Source organism: Puma concolor, chromosome A1 (genome assembly GCF_028749965.1).
Source record: "Puma concolor isolate L17-30 chromosome A1, mPumCon1.1.hap2, whole genome shotgun sequence".
NCBI lineage: Eukaryota > Metazoa > Chordata > Mammalia > Carnivora > Felidae > Puma > Puma concolor.
In genome coordinates this window covers 217,859,795-217,879,674 of record NC_141667.1, presented here as the reverse complement: position 1 = coordinate 217,879,674, position 19,880 = coordinate 217,859,795, and the positions used below count along the sequence as shown (strand labels likewise).

General features: G+C 39.1%; 1 protein-coding gene across 3 annotated transcripts in view; it reads right to left on the bottom strand.

Annotated features, from left to right (window-relative positions):
- The window catches only part of LRCH1 (leucine rich repeats and calponin homology domain containing 1), a 202,574-nt gene that overhangs the window by 28,441 nt on the left and 154,253 nt on the right, over positions 1 to 19,880 (bottom strand). For 2 of the 3 annotated variants that reach the window (XM_086711856.1, XM_086711857.1), the window contains exons 11-15: positions 17,980 to 18,066; positions 13,264 to 13,353; positions 13,132 to 13,168; positions 9,309 to 9,362; positions 8,509 to 8,581 (exon numbers count right to left, since the gene is read on the bottom strand). In XM_086711856.1, the coding sequence (XP_086567982.1) occupies positions 8,509 to 8,581; positions 9,309 to 9,362; positions 13,132 to 13,168; positions 13,264 to 13,353; positions 17,980 to 18,066 (341 nt within the window). Of the gene's footprint in view, positions 1 to 5,516; positions 5,622 to 8,508; positions 8,582 to 9,308; positions 9,363 to 13,131; positions 13,169 to 13,263; positions 13,354 to 17,979; positions 18,067 to 19,880 lie in introns of all 3 variants that reach the window. The other variant, XM_086711855.1, reaches the window with a different exon arrangement.

Genomic DNA, 19,880 nt, shown 5'->3' with positions numbered 1-19,880 from the left:
AATGCAATGGTGTCTGGGTTTTAATGTTGTGGCCTCATTTTTCATCTTAAATTCCCATACATCTTAAAAATATAGAACGCATGCTTGGGCATTTGCTCTATGAATGTTAAGCAATCACAAAGTGTTAAAACACATTTGAACCGTGTGTGTTTTTTTTTTAAGTGAATACTTCAAATGTACTTAAAATTACTGGAAACCATGGCTATACTACTACTTGTTTCCTAAATGGTTTAATTACTGTGGAACACATGAAAAATTAAACTCTTTAGGCTAATAATAAATCCAAAGAGCACATAAATGCTTGCTTATTTTGCTGGGTCTGTTGTGACACAGAAATTTTAATGGGACCGTTATGATAGCTCTGACTATATTACCTACGGTTTTTTTCTTTCCTTTCAAGTCATAATTAAATAATACATGCCGTTACCAGATTGGACCAAAGCTTTGGGAAACTGATCTGTGGAAGAATTACTCTGTTTTTTCCTTAATTTAGCATCACTAAATTTTAAGAACTTTTTTTACTTAATTCAGGGGAGGGAGAAGTTTAACTTGAGGCTCTAAGACAATATTAAGAATAGTTGCACTGTTAGCACCTGTTTTTCAAATCAAATGCCATCCTACTTAAGTGTAAGTAAGAAGAAGAAGAAAAAAAAAAGAGGGACAAGAGAGTAGAGTGAGTGTATGACTCTGTGTGTGTGTGTGTGTGTGTGTGTGTGTGTGCGTGTGTGTGTCTATGTGTATGAATGTGTGTGTGCATGAGTGTGCGTAGGAAGAGACAGGTGGTTTAAGATGCAGGAGAAAATCAGTCGTGCTTAACTATTTAATTACTATGTATCTAATGAATAACATTCGAAGAATGCAAAAGATTATTTGCTCATATTTGTAATTTATTTAGCCAGAGAAACAAATCTCTAAGGAAAGATCCTGCAAGGAGTGATGAATATGTTTGCAGAACGTCAAATTCATCTTTGCAGGTACAGGTGAGATTCCCCTGATTTTTCCATTATCTCTACCACTTCCTTCCCTTTCCTCCTCATCCTCATCCCTGACCTGGGACTGAGCTATCCACGTACAGAATTCTTTATCTGTGTCTCTCATGGCACTCTTCACTTTCTCTTTTACAGTACAGATCTGTTCCTCTCCATTATGACTCTGTGAAAGGTTATGTCTGTTTCTAATTTGTATCTCATTCTGCCCCGCAAAGCAGTTTGATGGATGAAAAAAATGAAATAAGTGTTTCAAAAATTCCCTCCTTCAAAGATCAGTCTATTTGGAGAGCATCTTTGCAGATTATCCTACCCTGATAATCAGTCATCTGAATTTCTCCTGTCATGAAAAATCTACCAAAACTTGGTTTCCAGGTCTGAACACATTAGACTCTGAAGTAAAAGTTCTATTAAAAGATATATTGTCTGTCTTTTTCAGAGTTTATCCATAATAATGAGCATCATGCCTAGCACAAAGTAGACATTCAACAGACATTTACAAATGTGCGAGGAAAAAAAAAACATTTCTCTATTTGTTGTTGTTAAGAATATCTGTTATTTTAAACCAAGAAAACCCATTGCTCTAAAAATTGCCTGAAATGCCTATGTAATTATTACATGAAATGCACCCTTGGTATAGAAATTATGTCTATATTATTAACCTTGATTACCTAAATTTAGCAATGACAGGAGATTTCTTCTCTGTGGATGCATGAAGTTTTGAAATGTAGCTCTTGGTTTCTCCTTGTAAGTTAAAAGCTAGACTGTGTGTGATATTAAACACACAAATTCAAGGGCAGCAAAATATAGTGGCTTTGAAAAAAATACCATGTGGTTTAAGATCCAGGCTAATGCGAATTTAAAATCTGATTAATGCATTTATGTATTCCCTTCTGGTGCCCCCAAATGAATTAGATATATTCTCTGCCCTCAAAATGCTCATATTTTGGGCAATTTACTTTAAGCTAGTGACTTTTACCTGCTAACATAATATCAAAATCAGTAAAAAAGTAATCAATGTGCAGACTCCATGTGGCACCACATAAATTAGCACCTCTGAGTGTGGGGGACAGGCACCTGTAGTCTTAAAAATATTCAGATGACTCAGGGCACTGGGTGCTCAGTCGGTTGAGATTCTGGCTTCCACTCAGGTCACGTCTCATGGTTCATGAGTTCGAGCCTCACATCAGGCCTGCAGCTGTCAGCACAGGGCCCGCTTTGGATCCTCTGCCCCCGCCCCCCCTACTTCTCTCTCTCTCTCTCTCTCTCTCTCTCTCTGCCCCTTCCCTGCTCATGCTCTCTCTCAAAAATAAATAAAACATGAAAAAAAAAATTGCTCAGATGATTCTAATGAAGCCAGGGCTAAGAATTGCTGAAACATCTCTCATGGCCTATTTCCTCATTTTTGTCTGGGGCAAAGAATACCTAGAGGGGCAAGATTATTGCAAAAACTCAGAAAATGTCTGTAAATTGACCCCAGATGAATAGGTCCATTCGTTCACGCTCCAGTGATAATTCAAAGGCCAATTTAAAAAAATTTTTTTAACGTTTATTTATTTTTGAGACAGAGAGACAGAGCATGAATGGGGAGGGGCAGAGACAGACGGAGACACAGAATTCGAAACAGGCTCCAGGCTCTGAGCTGTCAGCACAGAGCCCGATGCAGGGCTCGAACTCACGGACTGTGAGATCATGACCTGAGCCAAAGTCGGACGCTGAACCGACTAAGCCACCCAGGCTCCTCAAAGGCCAGTTTTAAGTAAGTATAAATTAGCACCCACGAACTAATTGCAAATAAAAAAGGGACAATGTTTCAAAAGAATACAGGAACAGTTTTCACTTCAAAGTGAAGGCAGTTAGGCAGGAAAGAGGCAGAGTAATAATAGGGCGCAAGAGCCAAAGAAAGAATAGAAGTTTCTACGTTAAGAACCAGTTGAAGTGAAGCTGCCCCTTCCAACACCAGGAGCGGGCAGACCTACACACCTACTCCCCATCCGTCTCAAGAGGCTGGACCCTGGGGGCCGTGGCAATTCAAACCTCCAAGGACCTGCTAACCCGTTTGCCATGTTTCATTCCTTGGAAGAAAGAGCTTTAGAAAAAATGGGGAATTGAAAATGAGACATGTCTGGAGTGACATACTGAAAAGAATTTAAATAAAGGGGGATTTCAATATAAAGCCAGACAGTGAACAAGGTCTAAAAATGCCAACTTACCAAAAATAATGACGAAAAAATATAAATGACAGACAAGCTACATTACTCTGGGTTGGGCTGGTAAGAAGATACCATTTATTTACAAAAGTCGAGACGGACACAGATAATGGATGATAGGAATAGGAGGAAACAAAACTGATGTGGTCATCAGCTTTGAGATGCAAAGAGTGGCCACTAAAGGGGATCTCCTACTTAAGAGGAACAAGTAAGAACCACCTAAAAACGCAGGCTGTATTTCTCTTGCAAGATTAGCTTGTGTGCTTGTGAATACGTATAGTGCATCTTCATCAACTTAAAAAGTGCTTTGGAAAATCCATCCAGATCACAAGGCCAAGCGTAGCACAAAGAGAATGAAGAAGCATGTGAAAAGTCTGATCTAGGAACCCGCACAAATATTTCTGCATAGAAAATTAGCTGTCGGCCATGGCATATTATAGACAAACTGCAAATAGGGACAAATGACAACCACCAATTATCTGATGTGACAGATGGAACCACATGAATATTGAAAGCAATTCCTTTATTATGGTTGTGGTATGGCTTCATCGTTACACATGAATCCCTGGAATCTGCACTCGTACAAAAAAAAAAAAACAAAAAACAAAAAAAACAAAAAAAAACCAAGCATGTAGTGCAAGGTTATTTTATCTTCAGAGAGATTTCTGTAATTATTCATTTCTATGAGAATTTTAGGATTTTTAATAAGAAGGCGGCAGTCTGGCACAAAGAGTCCTCAATAAATTGCTACAGAATGAGTAGAGAAATGGGGCATCATCAGGGCCCTGCTGTGGCCTCACCTCCACCGCTAAGTACCAACGTGCCCTCACCTTCTGGTTTTAGTTGGCTCGTCTACACAGATTCTACTGCTACATAACATGACTACATCTTTTCCAGCTTAAAAAAAAGAAAAAAAAAAGTCTTTGGTTTCAGATATCACTCCGAAGGAAATACCAAATCACACATAAATCTTTCATTTTAGGCTTTGCTTCCTTTTAAACAACAGCAGATCCATAAATAGCTGTGCTTTCTGAAAAACAAAAATGCCTGTCCCTCTCTTTTTTATTTTTAAGTATAGAAACAGTTTATCAAAAAAGTTTCCATTGAGCCCTCTTCAACTTCCAGAATTTAAAATGGGATGGTATACGGAGGGACTTGTGTCTCGTTGTTGTTTAAGCCTACTTATTTTCAGTTAAAAAATTTAGAAATCTATGAAACAATAGAACTCCTTTTATAATTAAAATATACATTTTATGTATATTTTGCCAAAATATTATGCCAAATATTATGCCAAAATATACATTTACCCTTCTACACAAGGAAATTGGAAAAGGCTTTTTTATTGAATTTTAACCAGAAATCACAGCAAATATTTTAAATATATATTTTCTATATAACATGCTCCAATTAAAAAATAACTACTATCAGAAAATTTATTTTCCTATTGTGTTTGCATTTTGGTTATACCTCACATCTCACTTCTCTTCCTTATAAATCATACTATTTCATTTAACATCACTTTTATCACTTTGTATCATACAGTAAAATGTTTAAATTCTTAACTAACATTAGATCAAATGGAGATTCTGATATATGTGACATGTAGATCAAAATAACTACATTTTGTTTTCATCTTTTAGGCTATTTAAGATATGTAATGGCATTAAATTAAAAGACATTCATAATACTCCCAACTAGCTGTCTTTAATTTTTTACTGGCACATTTGATTTTCAGGCCAACTGACGATTATATAGGTGTGAGCTTACGCTCACAAAGGTAGAAGGTGTCCAAAGTCAAAATGTGCAAATACCAAAAAAAAAAAAAATTTTAAAAAGGGAGAAGGCAGGTGCTTTCTCTTCATTTTTAGAAATTTCTCAATGTTAAGATTCTTTTCAGTGCACCACTCCGGGATCAGTCATGGTATTAATTACCTTAAAAATCTCACATGGTGAGTATAGATAATAAAAGATCAAACTCTAAACACACTTTGTTGAGATGCAGGAGGAAGCAGAGACACTCCCAAATTTTGGTAAACAAGCATACACACCAAAAAACCCAAGCAGAAAAGGTAGAGAAAGAAATTATTGTAAAGTCCTCCCGAAATTCAGAATATTCAAGGTCATTAAACGTAGTTGAACAAACTGCTAGACAGCAATCCACATGCACCGCTCTGGACTTCACTTTCCAGCTTTACTCATTATTTCTTATATCAGGCATGCAGGTGAATATACTCTATCTTCAGCTGTACAGAAACGAACGTTTAGTATATTCATTGGCTTATTAATGAGCACATTGAAGAACAGGTACAAGGCCACCTACCATTGTCACTGTCTCCTTCAGATGGAACACTGTAGCTAGAGCTGTCCCATGTTTGTGCCTGTGTAAGTTTGTTGAAGGAGATAGGAGGAAGAGTGAGGGCTGGGTCTTGCAGGAGAGCGAGAGAGCCGGTCCGCGTACAGTTGGACAAGGACCAGGAAAAACCAAAGGGACAGCAGCATTTCACAAATGGCATAAGGTTTGTATGGAAATGAAGCGAATTTCATATCACGGGATTTAAATTCAAATGTACAATACAGGAGAAGAATGAAAGATGGCGCATGAAATAAAAAGAATGATAAAAACCGAGTGTTAGTACTTATCAATCATATACTTTGCATGCAGTTAATATCGTTAATCTTAACAGTTCTGCAAGCCCACAGACTCAGAGTACTAATGAATCACGTCAGCAGAAAGGAAGAGCACCCATAGATAATGCAGATAAAAAGCAGAAGACCTACCAGATACCTTTTTCAAAAACCTTCTAAGTAACCAACAATTGTAGCAAATACCATTCGCACAAAAAATTTGGTTACATAGGCACAGCTTAATAATATATGCAAATATATCCATTATTTAGAAATGAGACTATTATAGAATCTGGGTTTACCATTTGTCAATTTTTCCCCCATGGCAATGTAAAATTTCTCTTTAAAGTCTACTGGCACACTTTACTGATGGCTGTAGCTGGCCAAATCTTTCCTCAACCCTTGACACACACACTTCTCAACATTGTCTTTGATACTGATCAGGAGGAAAACAATTTTGACGCTAGTAGAGTCTCAATTTCAAGCACTTCTGAGTTTGTCATTTATGATGTTAATCAATTTCAAGCACTTCTGAGTTTGTCATTTATGAAATGACATCTTTTTTGTACTAAATATCCATCTAGTAATTTTACACGTTGAGGAAATATCTGTACCATTTTTTTTTCAATGCTAAGGCAGGGCCAGTACAATAAATGGACACGCTTCTAGGAACGAATCTTTGAGTACATGTAGTTGTCTTTCCTTGAAGGAAAACACAATTGAGGAAAAAATTTTCTTTTGAAGAAAACTAGCAGCCTATTTAAGAATCTAAGTTCTTATCCAAACTTGCTGATTCGAGCAGTCTGTTTTTATTTATAACACAGAAACCACATAAATCCATATACTTAACTTTAAAATAAAAATTAATTGGCTTTTTAAAGTTTCAAAGCTGCTCGGTCAAAAAGAATTTCTATCTTTTTAAATCATATAATCTTCAAGTAAGATCACTATATATATTATTTTCTAGAAAATGGGAAAAATACTGTAATATTTTTAAATCACTAAACAAAATTTAAAATTCCCCAATACATAATGCTAGTTTTATAAAGATCCTACATGCCACTTGATGTTCCTGAAGATAAATCAGCATTATTTATAGCAACCAAACTCCACAAAGCTTTCAACGGCTAGAACAATTTCCACAGTGGTTAGTCAGCATTTTAGAAAGTTTGGAAGCCTGGAGAGGAAATTATCTCTGTTTTCTGCTATTCAAAATAAATACCCCATTTCTATTTCACCAGTACAAAGAATCTGAAATGGTTGAAGAGTACAAGCACAATGTTGATAAGCTGAGTTTGGACTCCACACAAGGAAGAAAAAGGAATCACTGGGACAATTTTACAACCAAATTGTAAAGATGCACACTCAAAAGAATATTGTTCTTTGGAGATCCACTCAACTTCTGTTTGCTCCATTATGAACTATTTCGAAATTATGTAAAACTGCCTGTAAGGATTAGGAGCAAGTCTGTAGCCCAATCTGAGGTCCTCTTCCGGCAGGCCAGCACTGAAGGCACGGATGAGATGTGCCCACCTGATCCGAGCACACACCTGAGACCCCAGGGAAACGGAGGCCCAGCCCAGATCTGGCCTCATATGCTCTGTTCATTCCATACATGAGGAAGCCAGTCATTTGAACCTTATTTCACACACAATTTGGCTTTCCATAAAACACCTGCTAATTCTTCCCATGTCCAGGCAGTTTCTCAAATAGCTTTTCCTTAGCGCCCATCCAAAATGCTAGGAAACTATTAACACCTGGCTACATGTTACCCATCAGTCAACTTGCTCTAAATACAAAAAAAAAAAAAAAATCCTTCATAAAGAAATTATATTTTTATGGTACCCTTTTACAAAATATACACATGTATAACTTCTACTGTTGCCAAAATGCTTTCTTGAAAAAACAAAGAACATCTACACTCTTTATTAGCTTTTTGCTTACATGTGTCTGAATCCTTTCTTAACACTTCCTTAAAAGCATTATAGTGGGGAGTGTAAACCAAGAACTAAACATGTTAAAACAAAAAAGGACCTACAACCAGGTAGACAGTGCCAGAACTTGAGCGAAGAAATCAAAAGAACCAATTTTTTCTATGCGTATCCCTTTTTAAAATCAATACTCTGCACGTTGCTAGAATTTACACCTGTGAACATACTAACACTAAATTAAAAGAAAGTAGGTAATATAAGCAGAAAGGCTCTTTTAAAGAAATGACTCCTGACCGCTCATGTGAGCCTCGAAATGATCACCGTTACAGGAGAAAATACATAACCCTACACGGACTAGAAAGCAAACAAGCGATGTCTTAGAGGAGTCACTCTCCCAGAGGCTGCTCTAAATTTAGCTCAGCAGGGTACCAGGAACCGCTGGGGCAAAGGGCTGGCTATTTTCACTTCCCTGGATAAAAGACTCATTGGAAAATTTTTGCCCCACTCACACGCCCCATCACCTTTTCTCTTCGCTCTGACTGAAAAGGAGGGAAGGTATCTGCTACTGAGAGCATGGACTTAACAGGTGACTCACTGAAAACAAGGCTCCAAAGTCTGCCCCCGCCCCCCTGCCCCGGACTCGCGTTCGCCCGAGTTCGTCACAGCTGCTCACGCTAGAACATCGACATTTAATAAAAGACTCAGGAGAAGCCACTGAGTATTTACGAGTACAAAGATGCTGAGGTTTTCATTTACCTGATCGAGGCTTCAGGCCAAACGGCCCCGTGCTGTTGGCGGTAGGAGAGATGGCAGGGGAGTTGGCTCTAATCTGCAGGATCAGAAAGAAAAGACGGTTTAAAAACAACACCCGAAAGCAGAACTATGTGTGCTTCTCTACGTTCAAGGATTATAGTAAGACCGCTACCTTTTGGATTTGCTGCTTTGTGATGAAGCCCGGACCAAAAAATTTGATATTGGATGCATCTTAGCACTGCAAATGCTTTAAGCGGCATCATCAACAGAATGTTGTTTGGGGAGGGAGAGCTAATTGTTATCTGCTCAATAAAAAAATATTCTACAATCATGTGAAACTGGCAATCCCTTTCTGCTGCAGAATAGATGTGTGCATGTGTATACATACACAGGAACACACTCACATCCACCTCACAGAGGGGACATCTGAGGAATGATGTCCTAACACAGCGAAATAAGAAAACAGATAACACTGAACAGATGTCTCATCTACAGGGAAGGCACACACTGAATCATTTATGGATACCAGGACATTCTAAATATTGCCTGTCTGAGCCATCACTTTGTCTTCTACAAAGATGTTGCCATATTTGCTTTTCAAAATATACCTTATGAAATTAATCCTTAATTATGGATAGGGCCAGCTAAGACTAGGACAGCTAATGAAAGAGACTCCCCCAGAGAATCTGCAATACAATTGGGTCGTGAATCATGACAGTCTCAGATTATGTATTTCTGTCAAAGATATTCCAATTCAGTCTGCACAAAACACCTCAGCTTACGTGAATCTTCAGGAAACTCACCTCATTTGGAGAATACTCGCTCCCATTACTCTGTAATGTTAGGTCATTTTGCACCTTAAGGAAAAAAATGCATGGTATATTTATTAGACCATAAAATTATTGAGGCAAGAACTGCATCCTTCTGACTTCCATCATATCCCTGGTACACAGGCACACAAGGAATATACACAGAATTAATTATTCAGTGTGTTAAGTAGCTAAGTAGTTCATACTTACATTTGCTAAAAACATGCAGCTATTACATTCGCGCGCGCACACACACACACACACACACACACACACACACACACACACACACACAATACATCTAAAGTATCACACAAACTAAGAAAAGGAATCTCCCAGAGCAAAGAGTTCAGCCCAAAGTACCTGCCTTGCTAGGTTACTAAGCCACTTGCCGGCTCCCACCCCCCCATTTGAACGAGAGGTTTTTAGAAATGGTCCAAGGCAGCACTTCCCAAATACACAGAACCCCACTGGGAGCTTTTAATAAACGTACATGCCTGGACTCCAAATTACCTGCCACGATCTTAACGTTGTCCATTCAATGCCAGTTTGCTTTGGCAACCAAGGAGGAAACTCTAGCTTATGTTACTCAGATCTGCCTTCTGCATATGGTGATCAAGAACCCTACAGATTACCCTAATAAAAATCTGGGGATAACTAATATAAGCATCTTCATTTACACTACGCCAAATCAGTATAAATTTAAGATGTCTGTTCCTACTGAGGGGTGCTATTTAAAAAATATTCTGAACTTTGACAAATCCAAAGGAAAAACATATATTTAGAATAAAATGTCATTAATTTCCCTACCCAGTTAAGCAGCTTTGTTAGAACTACTAACAAGTATCTGCAGGGCTGATCCCTCTATAAGCAATTCCTTCCTCTGATTTTTTTCCTGTTGTGCCCCCAATACCTTCCCCAATTTGTTACTATCTATGAATGAGACTATCATTTGCAATTCTTCCTGAATGGAGGCCAATGCTACCTAAACTTGATACAGACAGTCATCTAAAGTATATGTAAAGTCAGACAATGTGATGTATAAACCACTTCATAACTGTGGCCTCACCTGTCGAACTGGGCACCACCCACTCATTCATTCCTCAGTTCACGCCTGGTCCTGATTCTGCCACGGCTGCCTGCTTCCTTGCTCAGCACAGCCTCCTGGGGCTGACCCAAGTCCAAACTACCCCCCAAACCCAGGTTTACTTCCCTCTCCTTAACTTCCTATCTCTTCCCCGGTCTCCCAGAGCACCTAAAACACTCAGGATTACAGACCATGTCATATCCTCCTCTCAAGTTTTTCAAAATCTAAGTCTTCTTCCCTTCATAATTTTTAAAACACCTTAAAAGGAAGGACAAGTTCATATCCTTAATACCCCAGTCCTTGACACCAAAAACAAGACGAAATCCAGCACAAGTACTCAACAAACACTGGCTAACTGAGTCAAGATTACGCTACAGATATTACTTTCCTCCTGAATGAGATGGAGGAGAGAATGTAAAAACAACCACATCATTGATGAGGATCACATTTAAGTTCTGTATCATCACTGGCACCGGCATTGCTAATCCGTTACTTCCTCTTCCTCCTCCCTGGGACTTCTAGAGCCAGCTATCCTATCCCTCCTTTTTAAAATCATTGACACGTGCCTGTCGTGGACAGATGACTGCCCTAGAGAAGGGAGACAATGAGTAAGAACTTCCTATGCCAAATAGGAGTCCTCATTCAACCAAAAAGGAAGAAAAAAAAAATATATATATATATATATGGAGACAAAACACTATAAACCAGAGGTGGAGTAGAGATATCTTTGTTCTAGAGGATTTGTGTCTCACTGGTATTCCTGAAATCACGCACCCAGGGTCCTAAAGTAACTGTTCACTGAATGCTTACTGGTTGTAGCAGGAAAACAGGATAGTAATTACATGATTGTTAAGCAACAATTGGGTAATCAAATTAACATCATCTCTGAGGGCCACACAGACATAGGGGATATCCTGAGAAGGACACAAATCACCCATGCAGTATCCCAATGAAATACATAGAATCTCAATCTAAACATGGGAAACAGGAGGAACTTCTGTCCCACAAAATAAGGGGCATACACCATTGAGAAGAGAGCTATAGTCTTCAAAATTTCAAGGCCATAAAAACCAAGGAAAAGCTACAGAAATGTTCCAAAATAAAGGAAACTGTAGATACCGCATGACTAAATACAACACCTGCCCCTAGACTGGGCCCTACACTAGAAGGGAAAAAATGAAGAACATCATTAGATCAACTGAAAAGTTTGGAACATGAATGGTAGATTAGATGAAAACATTTTATCAATGTAAATTTATGAACGTGATAACCAAACGTAGTTAGGTAAAATAAAATCTCTATTCTCAGAAAACGTACACTGAAATGTTTAGGAAAAAAGGACTATGATGTATGAAACTCTCACATGTTTCAGAAAAAGAACTGTGTGTGGAGAAACAAAGACAAGAAACAATACAGCAAATGAGGTAAAACGTTGATAATAGGTAACTCCAGGTAAAAGGATGCCATTTTGGTAACTTTTAATAGAATCTTACAATTTTCCCCCACATTTTTGTAAGTTTCAAATTATTTCCAAAGAGGAAGCTTTTGAAGAAAAGCGGATCAACTATCATCAATCACTCAATAATAGAAAAGTGGGCCTGCACAGGATCACAAGTATTGTGTCTCAAAGGAGAGAGCCCGTTGGAATGGTGCTGGGGCAGCCTTCACATAAGATGCTTCCTGATGTTCCAGAACTGGGTAATCCAATGATGCCTCTACCGGGAAAGACACGGTGCAGTAATTCTAAGGACCACACCGATAACAACAATAGAGTGGCAGAGTCAGAGTAATAGCTGCCACCTAGGTGCCCCGGCTTGTGAGACGGGTCCCAATTTAGAGAAAATGAAGCTGAAGTTTGGAGAGATAGCCCACAGTTGCCCAGTTAGCAAGTCTTTGAGGTAGGATTACAACTCAACACAATTCTAAGGCACGGCTCTCAACAATGAAATCACAGTAGTTCTCTCTCCTCTTCCTCAACACAGACTTCGCTAGTAAAGAGTGTGAAACTGCTTCACTACACTCCCCATGCTCAGACACTTCAGGGGACATAAACTGGTGTGTATACTGGAATTAGCCATCCTAAACCCACTCATTAAGGAGAGATGAATTAGAGTGCCACCCAGGTTTCACTCCCAAGTCACCAGCTCAAACCTCCTTATATAACTGCTTCTCTGGGACCGTTTAGGCTCATCTAGTCAAAACTGCTTTCAGCAGCCAACCACATTTCACCCAGCGTAATTCTGCCCTTACTCTGCCCTCAAATAACTCCCCCAGGTCTCTCTGCTAAGGTCTTCTAATCCTCCTAGGGACTTCTCAAATCATTTGTCCTTGCCTTTCAAGTCTTTTGTAGTTTATTTTCTCCTGGCCACTTCCGAGGCTTCCTTCTTGGCTCTAAAATTGCAATGAATGGGCCTACGCTTTCTGATGTCTCGGGGTTCCTTAGGGATCTCAGTTGCTACTGCCTGGCTCAGCAAGACCATCTGACCCAAGAAATTTCGAGATTTTAATGGAAATAGCCGACCCTCATCTTTAATGGAAGACGGAAGTATAATACACAGGAAAACTAAATAAGGCAGAAGTATACAAAATCAGAAAAACAGACCATTCATAAAATCAAATATTGGTTCAATGACTGTTCTATCCCAATGATAAATCTTTGTAGAATACAGGAGCCACCATTCCATGGTGGAGGACTGCACGGAGCTCTGGTTAATCCAAGAGCAGCCTTACCTCACAAACGGGAGAGGTCTCCAGCTGTATTTGACCACTGTAGGAAAAAAAAGGATATAAAGTGGAATTTAAAGCATACATACTTCACTGTAGAAAGAGAAAATACATTTAGTTACAAAAAGGTCAACATACTTTAGTGCAGAATCTTGTAAGTCTAAGGCTTCTGCTGATTCCACAGGATAAAAGTTTACAACATTTCTCTCTGAAACATCTGTGCTTAATCTAAAGAGTAGGAAAAAAAGATGTTAGCATGTTAGTTAAACTTTTCGTAGGTTCTATGATTTTAATAAATCCAATGCTTTGGGTCATATGTAGTTTATAATTTTAGTATATTAAAAAGTTATGTTTATCGTTAGATTAAGTAATCAAAGGTTTATGGTAGAAATTTCAAGCTACATGGTATTTTCCCACCATGTGCAAAATTTTATATAATTTGAACATCATTTTCTATCTGCTATTGGTACTGAAATACAACTTATTTGCAATATAATAGCAATTTCTGCCAAAGTCATAATATTCATAGGTAGCACAAAATTCTACTCTAGAACTTGATTAATTTATAGAGGTAATAAAATTGCTAAGAGTACTATATTATATGTATGAAGGGCATTTTGTTTTAATAGGAAGATATCTCTGATATATACTAGTACTCTCATTTTAAAAAATTAGAATTCATAAGCAATTTTATTTCTGAAATTGCCTTACAGATAGTTTCTGAATTTCTGCAATTTTAAGAGTTGAATTCTGTTTAAGATCTATAAAACCAGGAATTTCTGTAAGTCATATGAAAGTTACAAGGCTACTGTAAAAGGTAGGGATGAGTCATATTATATATGCCCTACTGAAAATGCTGTCAAATCTATAATCAGAAATCCTTAAAAAAGAAACCAAGATAAAGACAAAATATGATACCAATATTCAACTAGGTTTTTTTGATGTTAAGTTTGTATGAAAGGTAAACCTCTAAAATTTAATCCTATAATCAGTGGTTTAACTCAAACAACAAAAAGTTTGGACCTATGAAATATGAGATAAAGGAAAAACCCAATATTTATGTGTATTTTTATTATTAATATTCAGTCCCAAGCAGCTAGAAATAAGTGACCTCTTGAAGAGCCCTCTCTTAATAGAAACAAACAGTGACCCTTTCTTTATCGCTATTATACTGGCTCACAGAAACATTATTATAAGTTAGAACTGTCCTATCATGATAATTATTCAGGATGAACAACAAAGATCTAAAGCAGCCAAAGTAGTGAGTTATTTTAGGCAGCAAATGAAAGCCATATAAAGTTTTACAATATGATACGATTTTAAAATAGCATTCCATAAAGATGCAAATCAATTAGCTCTTGGAAAGTTACTCAGGGCTGTTTTCTTCCGCAATTCGCAATTCGAGCACACACCCACCATTCCACTCGCTCTACATTCTTGGCAACTCATTGCCTCAAATGTTTCCAAGCTAGAGAGGAATCTTGAGGTCCTCAGTTCATCGCACTTCTCATGAAGGATGACGAAATTAAGGCCCAGAGCTGGGAACCCTCCTCCGGGTCACCGAGATCTTCACTACTGGGCTCCGGGCCCACATTCCCCAGCCACTTTTATTTCCCCCAAACGAGGCTGTTCTTTTTCACTTTGTGGTTCACATATTAATCAATCTCAAATTTGTAAGAAACGTTTATTGGGGGCGTGATACAAAATGCAAAAGGTACAAGTATTGAAATAATATATTAAGTTTGAGCCCAAGGGGGGGTCCTTTCTCTGTAATGTCACACTTTAAGTCTCGATTCTGGACTCATGTTCCCTTCCCATCTATACGCTTGGCTTTGGGAATCTCATCCTCATTATACAGCTCTGTTACTGAAGCACCTTACGAAATGACTTTCAAATCTAAGTCTCGAAGCCCCAGAACCAAACTCCTAGCAGCAGAATGGACATTGCCACCTTGGATTTTATTCGGCATGTCCTACGCGGACCACAACATCCTTCTCCTCAACCCTGGCGCCCTCTTGGTTCCCCATCTCAGATAACCAGAAACCTGGTGCTCATATCTAACCAGTCTGCACTGTTCCTTCACACTGTTCTCACCACCCACCGCAAATAACCTGCCAAAGAACTACAACAGTGCCTGCTAAGGGTCTACAATTCATAAAAGTATAAAAAAAAAAATACTAATTTAGAAATACCTACAGAAAAACATCCCCAGTAATATATTTCCTTCCAGTTTTAATTTTTTTTCTGTTTCTGACACAAATAAGACCTAATTCAGTCTATATAATTGGGATCAAACCTTTGCATTTTATATACTTTTAAAGTGATTATAAAATGAGCATTCTTTTTTTTTTTTTAACGTTTATTTATTTTTGAGACAGAGAGAGACAGAGCATGAACGGGGGAGAGTCAGAGAGAGGGAGACACAGGATCTGAAACAGGCTCCAGGCTCTGAGCTGTCAGCACAGAGCCCGATGCGGGGCTCGAACTCGTGGACCGCGAGATCATGACCTGAGCCGAAGTCGGCCGCTTAACCGACTGAGCCACCCAGGTGCCCCTAAAATGAGCATTCTAAAATATATTGGAAAATTTAAAAAAACACATTGTATCAGCCATGTTCTATTCCATTTTATAAAGGACCAAATTATATTTAAGTATCTCTAAAATATTACATTATTTCATTTTCCCCAAATGTTTGCTATAAAAATATCTTTCCCTCATAATCTTTGTTCCTATCTCTTTGTCCCTTAGGATACATTTTTAGAATTTATTTCAAAAAGTTTACATATATTTTAGACAACGGCCATGTACTACTAGGATGTCTTCTAGAATGGTTTTGCTAATTTGCCTTCCTACTAGCAGTTTATAAATTATTTCAGATCTTCACAATCCTAAAAAGTAAGTACGTGGATCCCATCTCACAGAGGAGGAAACTGGCGTACAGTATAGTTATATCTTAACCCACATTAGTGGTGTTGGAGCTGGGTTCAGAACCTGTGGCTGGCTGATCCAAATTCTGTTCTTTACCCCCAGATGAGCTGCTTCCCCATTCCTTATAATTTCCCACAAACACATACAACACACACACGTGTCCTCTTGTCCCTGTTTCCCACCCTCTCACTGACTTCCCTGGTTTAGAATGTGAAACGCAGCTCTTTAAAGAACATGCTTTGATTAGGCAATTCACGAATAAGCCAGGCTCTGAGCCACACAGTAGGGAGAATTAGGAACATGAATAATCATGCTTTTAAAGTACCACCACCTCCCTCTATATATAAAATAAAGTCTGGGCTCCTCAACACAGCATTTGAAGACACCCTCAGCACCCCTCCGACTGCCCCTCCACAGCTTCTCAGCCCTGGCTGTGCATCAGAAGCACTGCCCAGATTTTTAAAAGGTGGAAACGGCCAGACCCCAGCCTCCCAGGTAGAGTCCACGCCTGCTCCACTCCTTCTGACCTCCATGCCTTTGCCTAAGCTTTTAATTCAATCCAGGGTTTGCTTTTTCCATGAAATGGCCAGTAATTAAAGGCCCAGATGAACTACCCCAGGCTTCAGGGAGGCCAGCCCCGCCATCTCCCCATTTCCATCTGCGGCCAGGAATTCACTGGAGCCTATCACTTCAAGCACCTAAATCAATTACACTTACAAATAGCTACTCAAAGCCATCTCTACCATAGCTTAAGTTCTTAGAAGGCAAGGGCTGTGTCTTGTTCATCTTTATATCCCCAGAGGTGCACGCAGTAGATCTTCCCATGATCTCTAAGCACTCAATTAATGTCTACAGAACTGAAAATGCTTTTCAAATCAATTGCTAAAGACTTTCAGCCAAACACACTGACCCATCACTATTCTTTTAGGGCCAAGCAACATTGGTGGTGAGCCATTACTGGCACTCTGGGACTTGCTAACCACCCTTTTCAGGAATTGCCAAAATGTGGTATAATTTCTGTGTTCACCATATTACGAGACCGTATCATTTTCATATTTAAGTCCACAAGACCCATAAACAGTTTACCAGGAATAAGCTTTGGATCTATTTTCCTAGTGATAAAGTAGTTAGTACCTGATACTGGCTATATTGTCTTACTGAAAAATATTTTGTTCACGGGAATTCCATGATCCTTTGCTAAGAAACCAAAAAATGTATCTACTGCATTCTGTGCCTCTGATGACAATGGCCAATTCAATTAAAAACTTATCTCATAACCCCAATCTTTAGAAATATATTGTTTAGGTAACATAAGTTTGGCATCTCAAAATAAATACGATAGCACTTGATAAAACAATTCTTTCATTTTTGGAAAATCTCCTTGGTATTTCTAGAAGTCAGGAGTTGAACTTGAGGCAACATCAAATATGCATTTTCATCGTGTTGCTATTTTCTAAGAATTATGCCAAAAACTCCCATATGAAGTTCATGAAGGGTGAATACATTTCATTAAGGGGTAGCAAAAGGGGGGAACGATCTCCATCACTCCAGAAGTGTGACTCTGACGCTTATGGATCTTGCAAAAGCTTTTCTTTTTGGGGGTTAGACTGAGCCCAAACTGTGTACAGACATTTTTTTTTTTTTAATTTTTTTTCAACGTTTTTTATTTATTTTTGGGACAGAGAGAGACAGAGCATGAACAGGGGAGGGGCAGAGAGAGAGGGAGACACAGAATCGGAAACAGGCTCCAGGCTCTGAGCCATCAGCCCAGAGCCTGACACGGGGCTCGAACTCACGGACCGCGAGATCGTGACCTGGCTGAAGTCGGACGCTTAACCGACTGCGCCACCCAGGCGCCCCACAGACATTTTTAAAGGCGAGACGATATACTCACACGAAACCTGGGCCAAGGAAAGACACACGCACCTGTCAGGATCTTGCAGCAAATCTACCGCTTCTCTCAGCTGTTCGATCATAGCCATATCCACATCCTGGTCTTTGGATGAACTTATTCTGTAGCATGAACCAAGCATAAGAGTGACAATGATTACTAGAACATGGATATTATCTAGATTCTTAAGAGCACACTTATAAAAATGCATCTAACGTGTAAAAGTGATTTCCACAAACTCCACCTTATAATGAACGTGTGTCAGTAGCCTGCAGAGGAGATGGCCAGAGTGTGGTGGAAATGGAGCTACTGGGTGGGGGAAGCCTGGCTCTGCTATTAAATAGCAGCTCACGCAAAGTCTCAATGCCCACGGGCCTGTATCTGCTCCTCTAGAAAATCAAGGCGATGTGCTCTCTGGGTGGTTCCCTCGCTGTGCTCTCCTGAGCCCTGGGGGATGCCCTGATGCAGCAGGCCTACAATACTTTTGCCTCTTCCAACTCCAGTGCTACCAGTGTGGCTTGCTTGGTTTTACTGCTTTCATACAATATGGGATTTTGCTGTGGGATAGTGGTTCTCACTCAGTGCAGGCTCTTCAGGCAGCAAAATCATCTGTGGCACTAGAACAAAAGGCCAAGCCAGAGACTGGGGCTCCACAGGCAGGGTTGAGAACGATCAGATAGAAGATTTAGAATGGGGCTTCCAAAGCCTTATACACAGTTGACCCTTGAACAACGCAGGTTTGAACTGCATGGGTCCGTTTATACACGGGTTTTTTTTTTTTTTTTCCAAAAATATATTGGAAAATTTTTTAGAGATTTGCAGCAATTTGAAAGAATTCACAGATGAAATGCATAGCCTAGGAATACTGAGAAAGTTCAGACAAAGTTAGGTATGTTCTTAAGAATACATCATATAATACATATACAAAATATAGGCAAATCAACTGTTTATGTTATTGGTGAGTCTTCTGGTCAACAGTAGGTTTTTAGTAGTAAAATTTGGCAGGTGGGGGGGGGAGTTGAAAGTAATATACAGGTTTTAACTGTGCTGGGGTTGGTGCCCCCAATTCCTGCATTGTTCCAGAGTCCACTGTGGTTTAAAAGAACACCCTCCCTATAAAATCTCTTCCCTATAATTCTTTGATTCTATAATCAAGCTAGTCCTCCTTGATATTACAGAAATATATTCAATGAATAGATAATACAGGACAGTGATGTGAAAGGTACCCAGCAATGTTTTTAAAGGTCAAGAGATATTTGATCATGGTTCCTGCTCTCCACTACAGAATATAGGTCAACGTGTTTCTCTAGGTGGAAAAACTTTTTTTTTAATTTTCTTTTAGTGTTTATTTATTTTTGAGACAGAGAGAGAGACAGAGCATGAGCAGGGGAGGGGCAGAGAGAGAGGGAGACACAGAACCTGAAGCAGGACCCAGGCTCTGAGCTGTCAGCACAGAACCCGACGTGGGGCTCAAACCCATGAACCATGACATCATGACCTGAGCTGAAATCGGATGCTTAACCGACTGAGCCACCTAGGCGCCCCTAAGTGGAAACACCTTTTAATATAATAAAGACTCACTAAGGGGGAGTCTCCTACAAGATATGAAGGAAGGTCCAGGCCCACATGCCAGATCATGGAAAATGAAATCCTGGGAACCAAAAATCTACTGCATGCCACATGGGTCCATATTCAATTCCCCTGGAAATGGTTCATCATATAATAGATGACTCAGGCCCTCCCCTGTAAAGCTGGCCAAGTAAATCTTTATGTGCAATAGAGTTAAAGGGATATCCATGTGATGTGAGATTCCTTGGGTTCAATGCCAGCCCTTTGTAACCCTGGGGCAAGATCATTGATCTCTCTGTGCCTCAGTTTTGTCATATGTGAAATGGGGGATAATAATAGAACTTATCATACAGACTTGGTTTGAGGA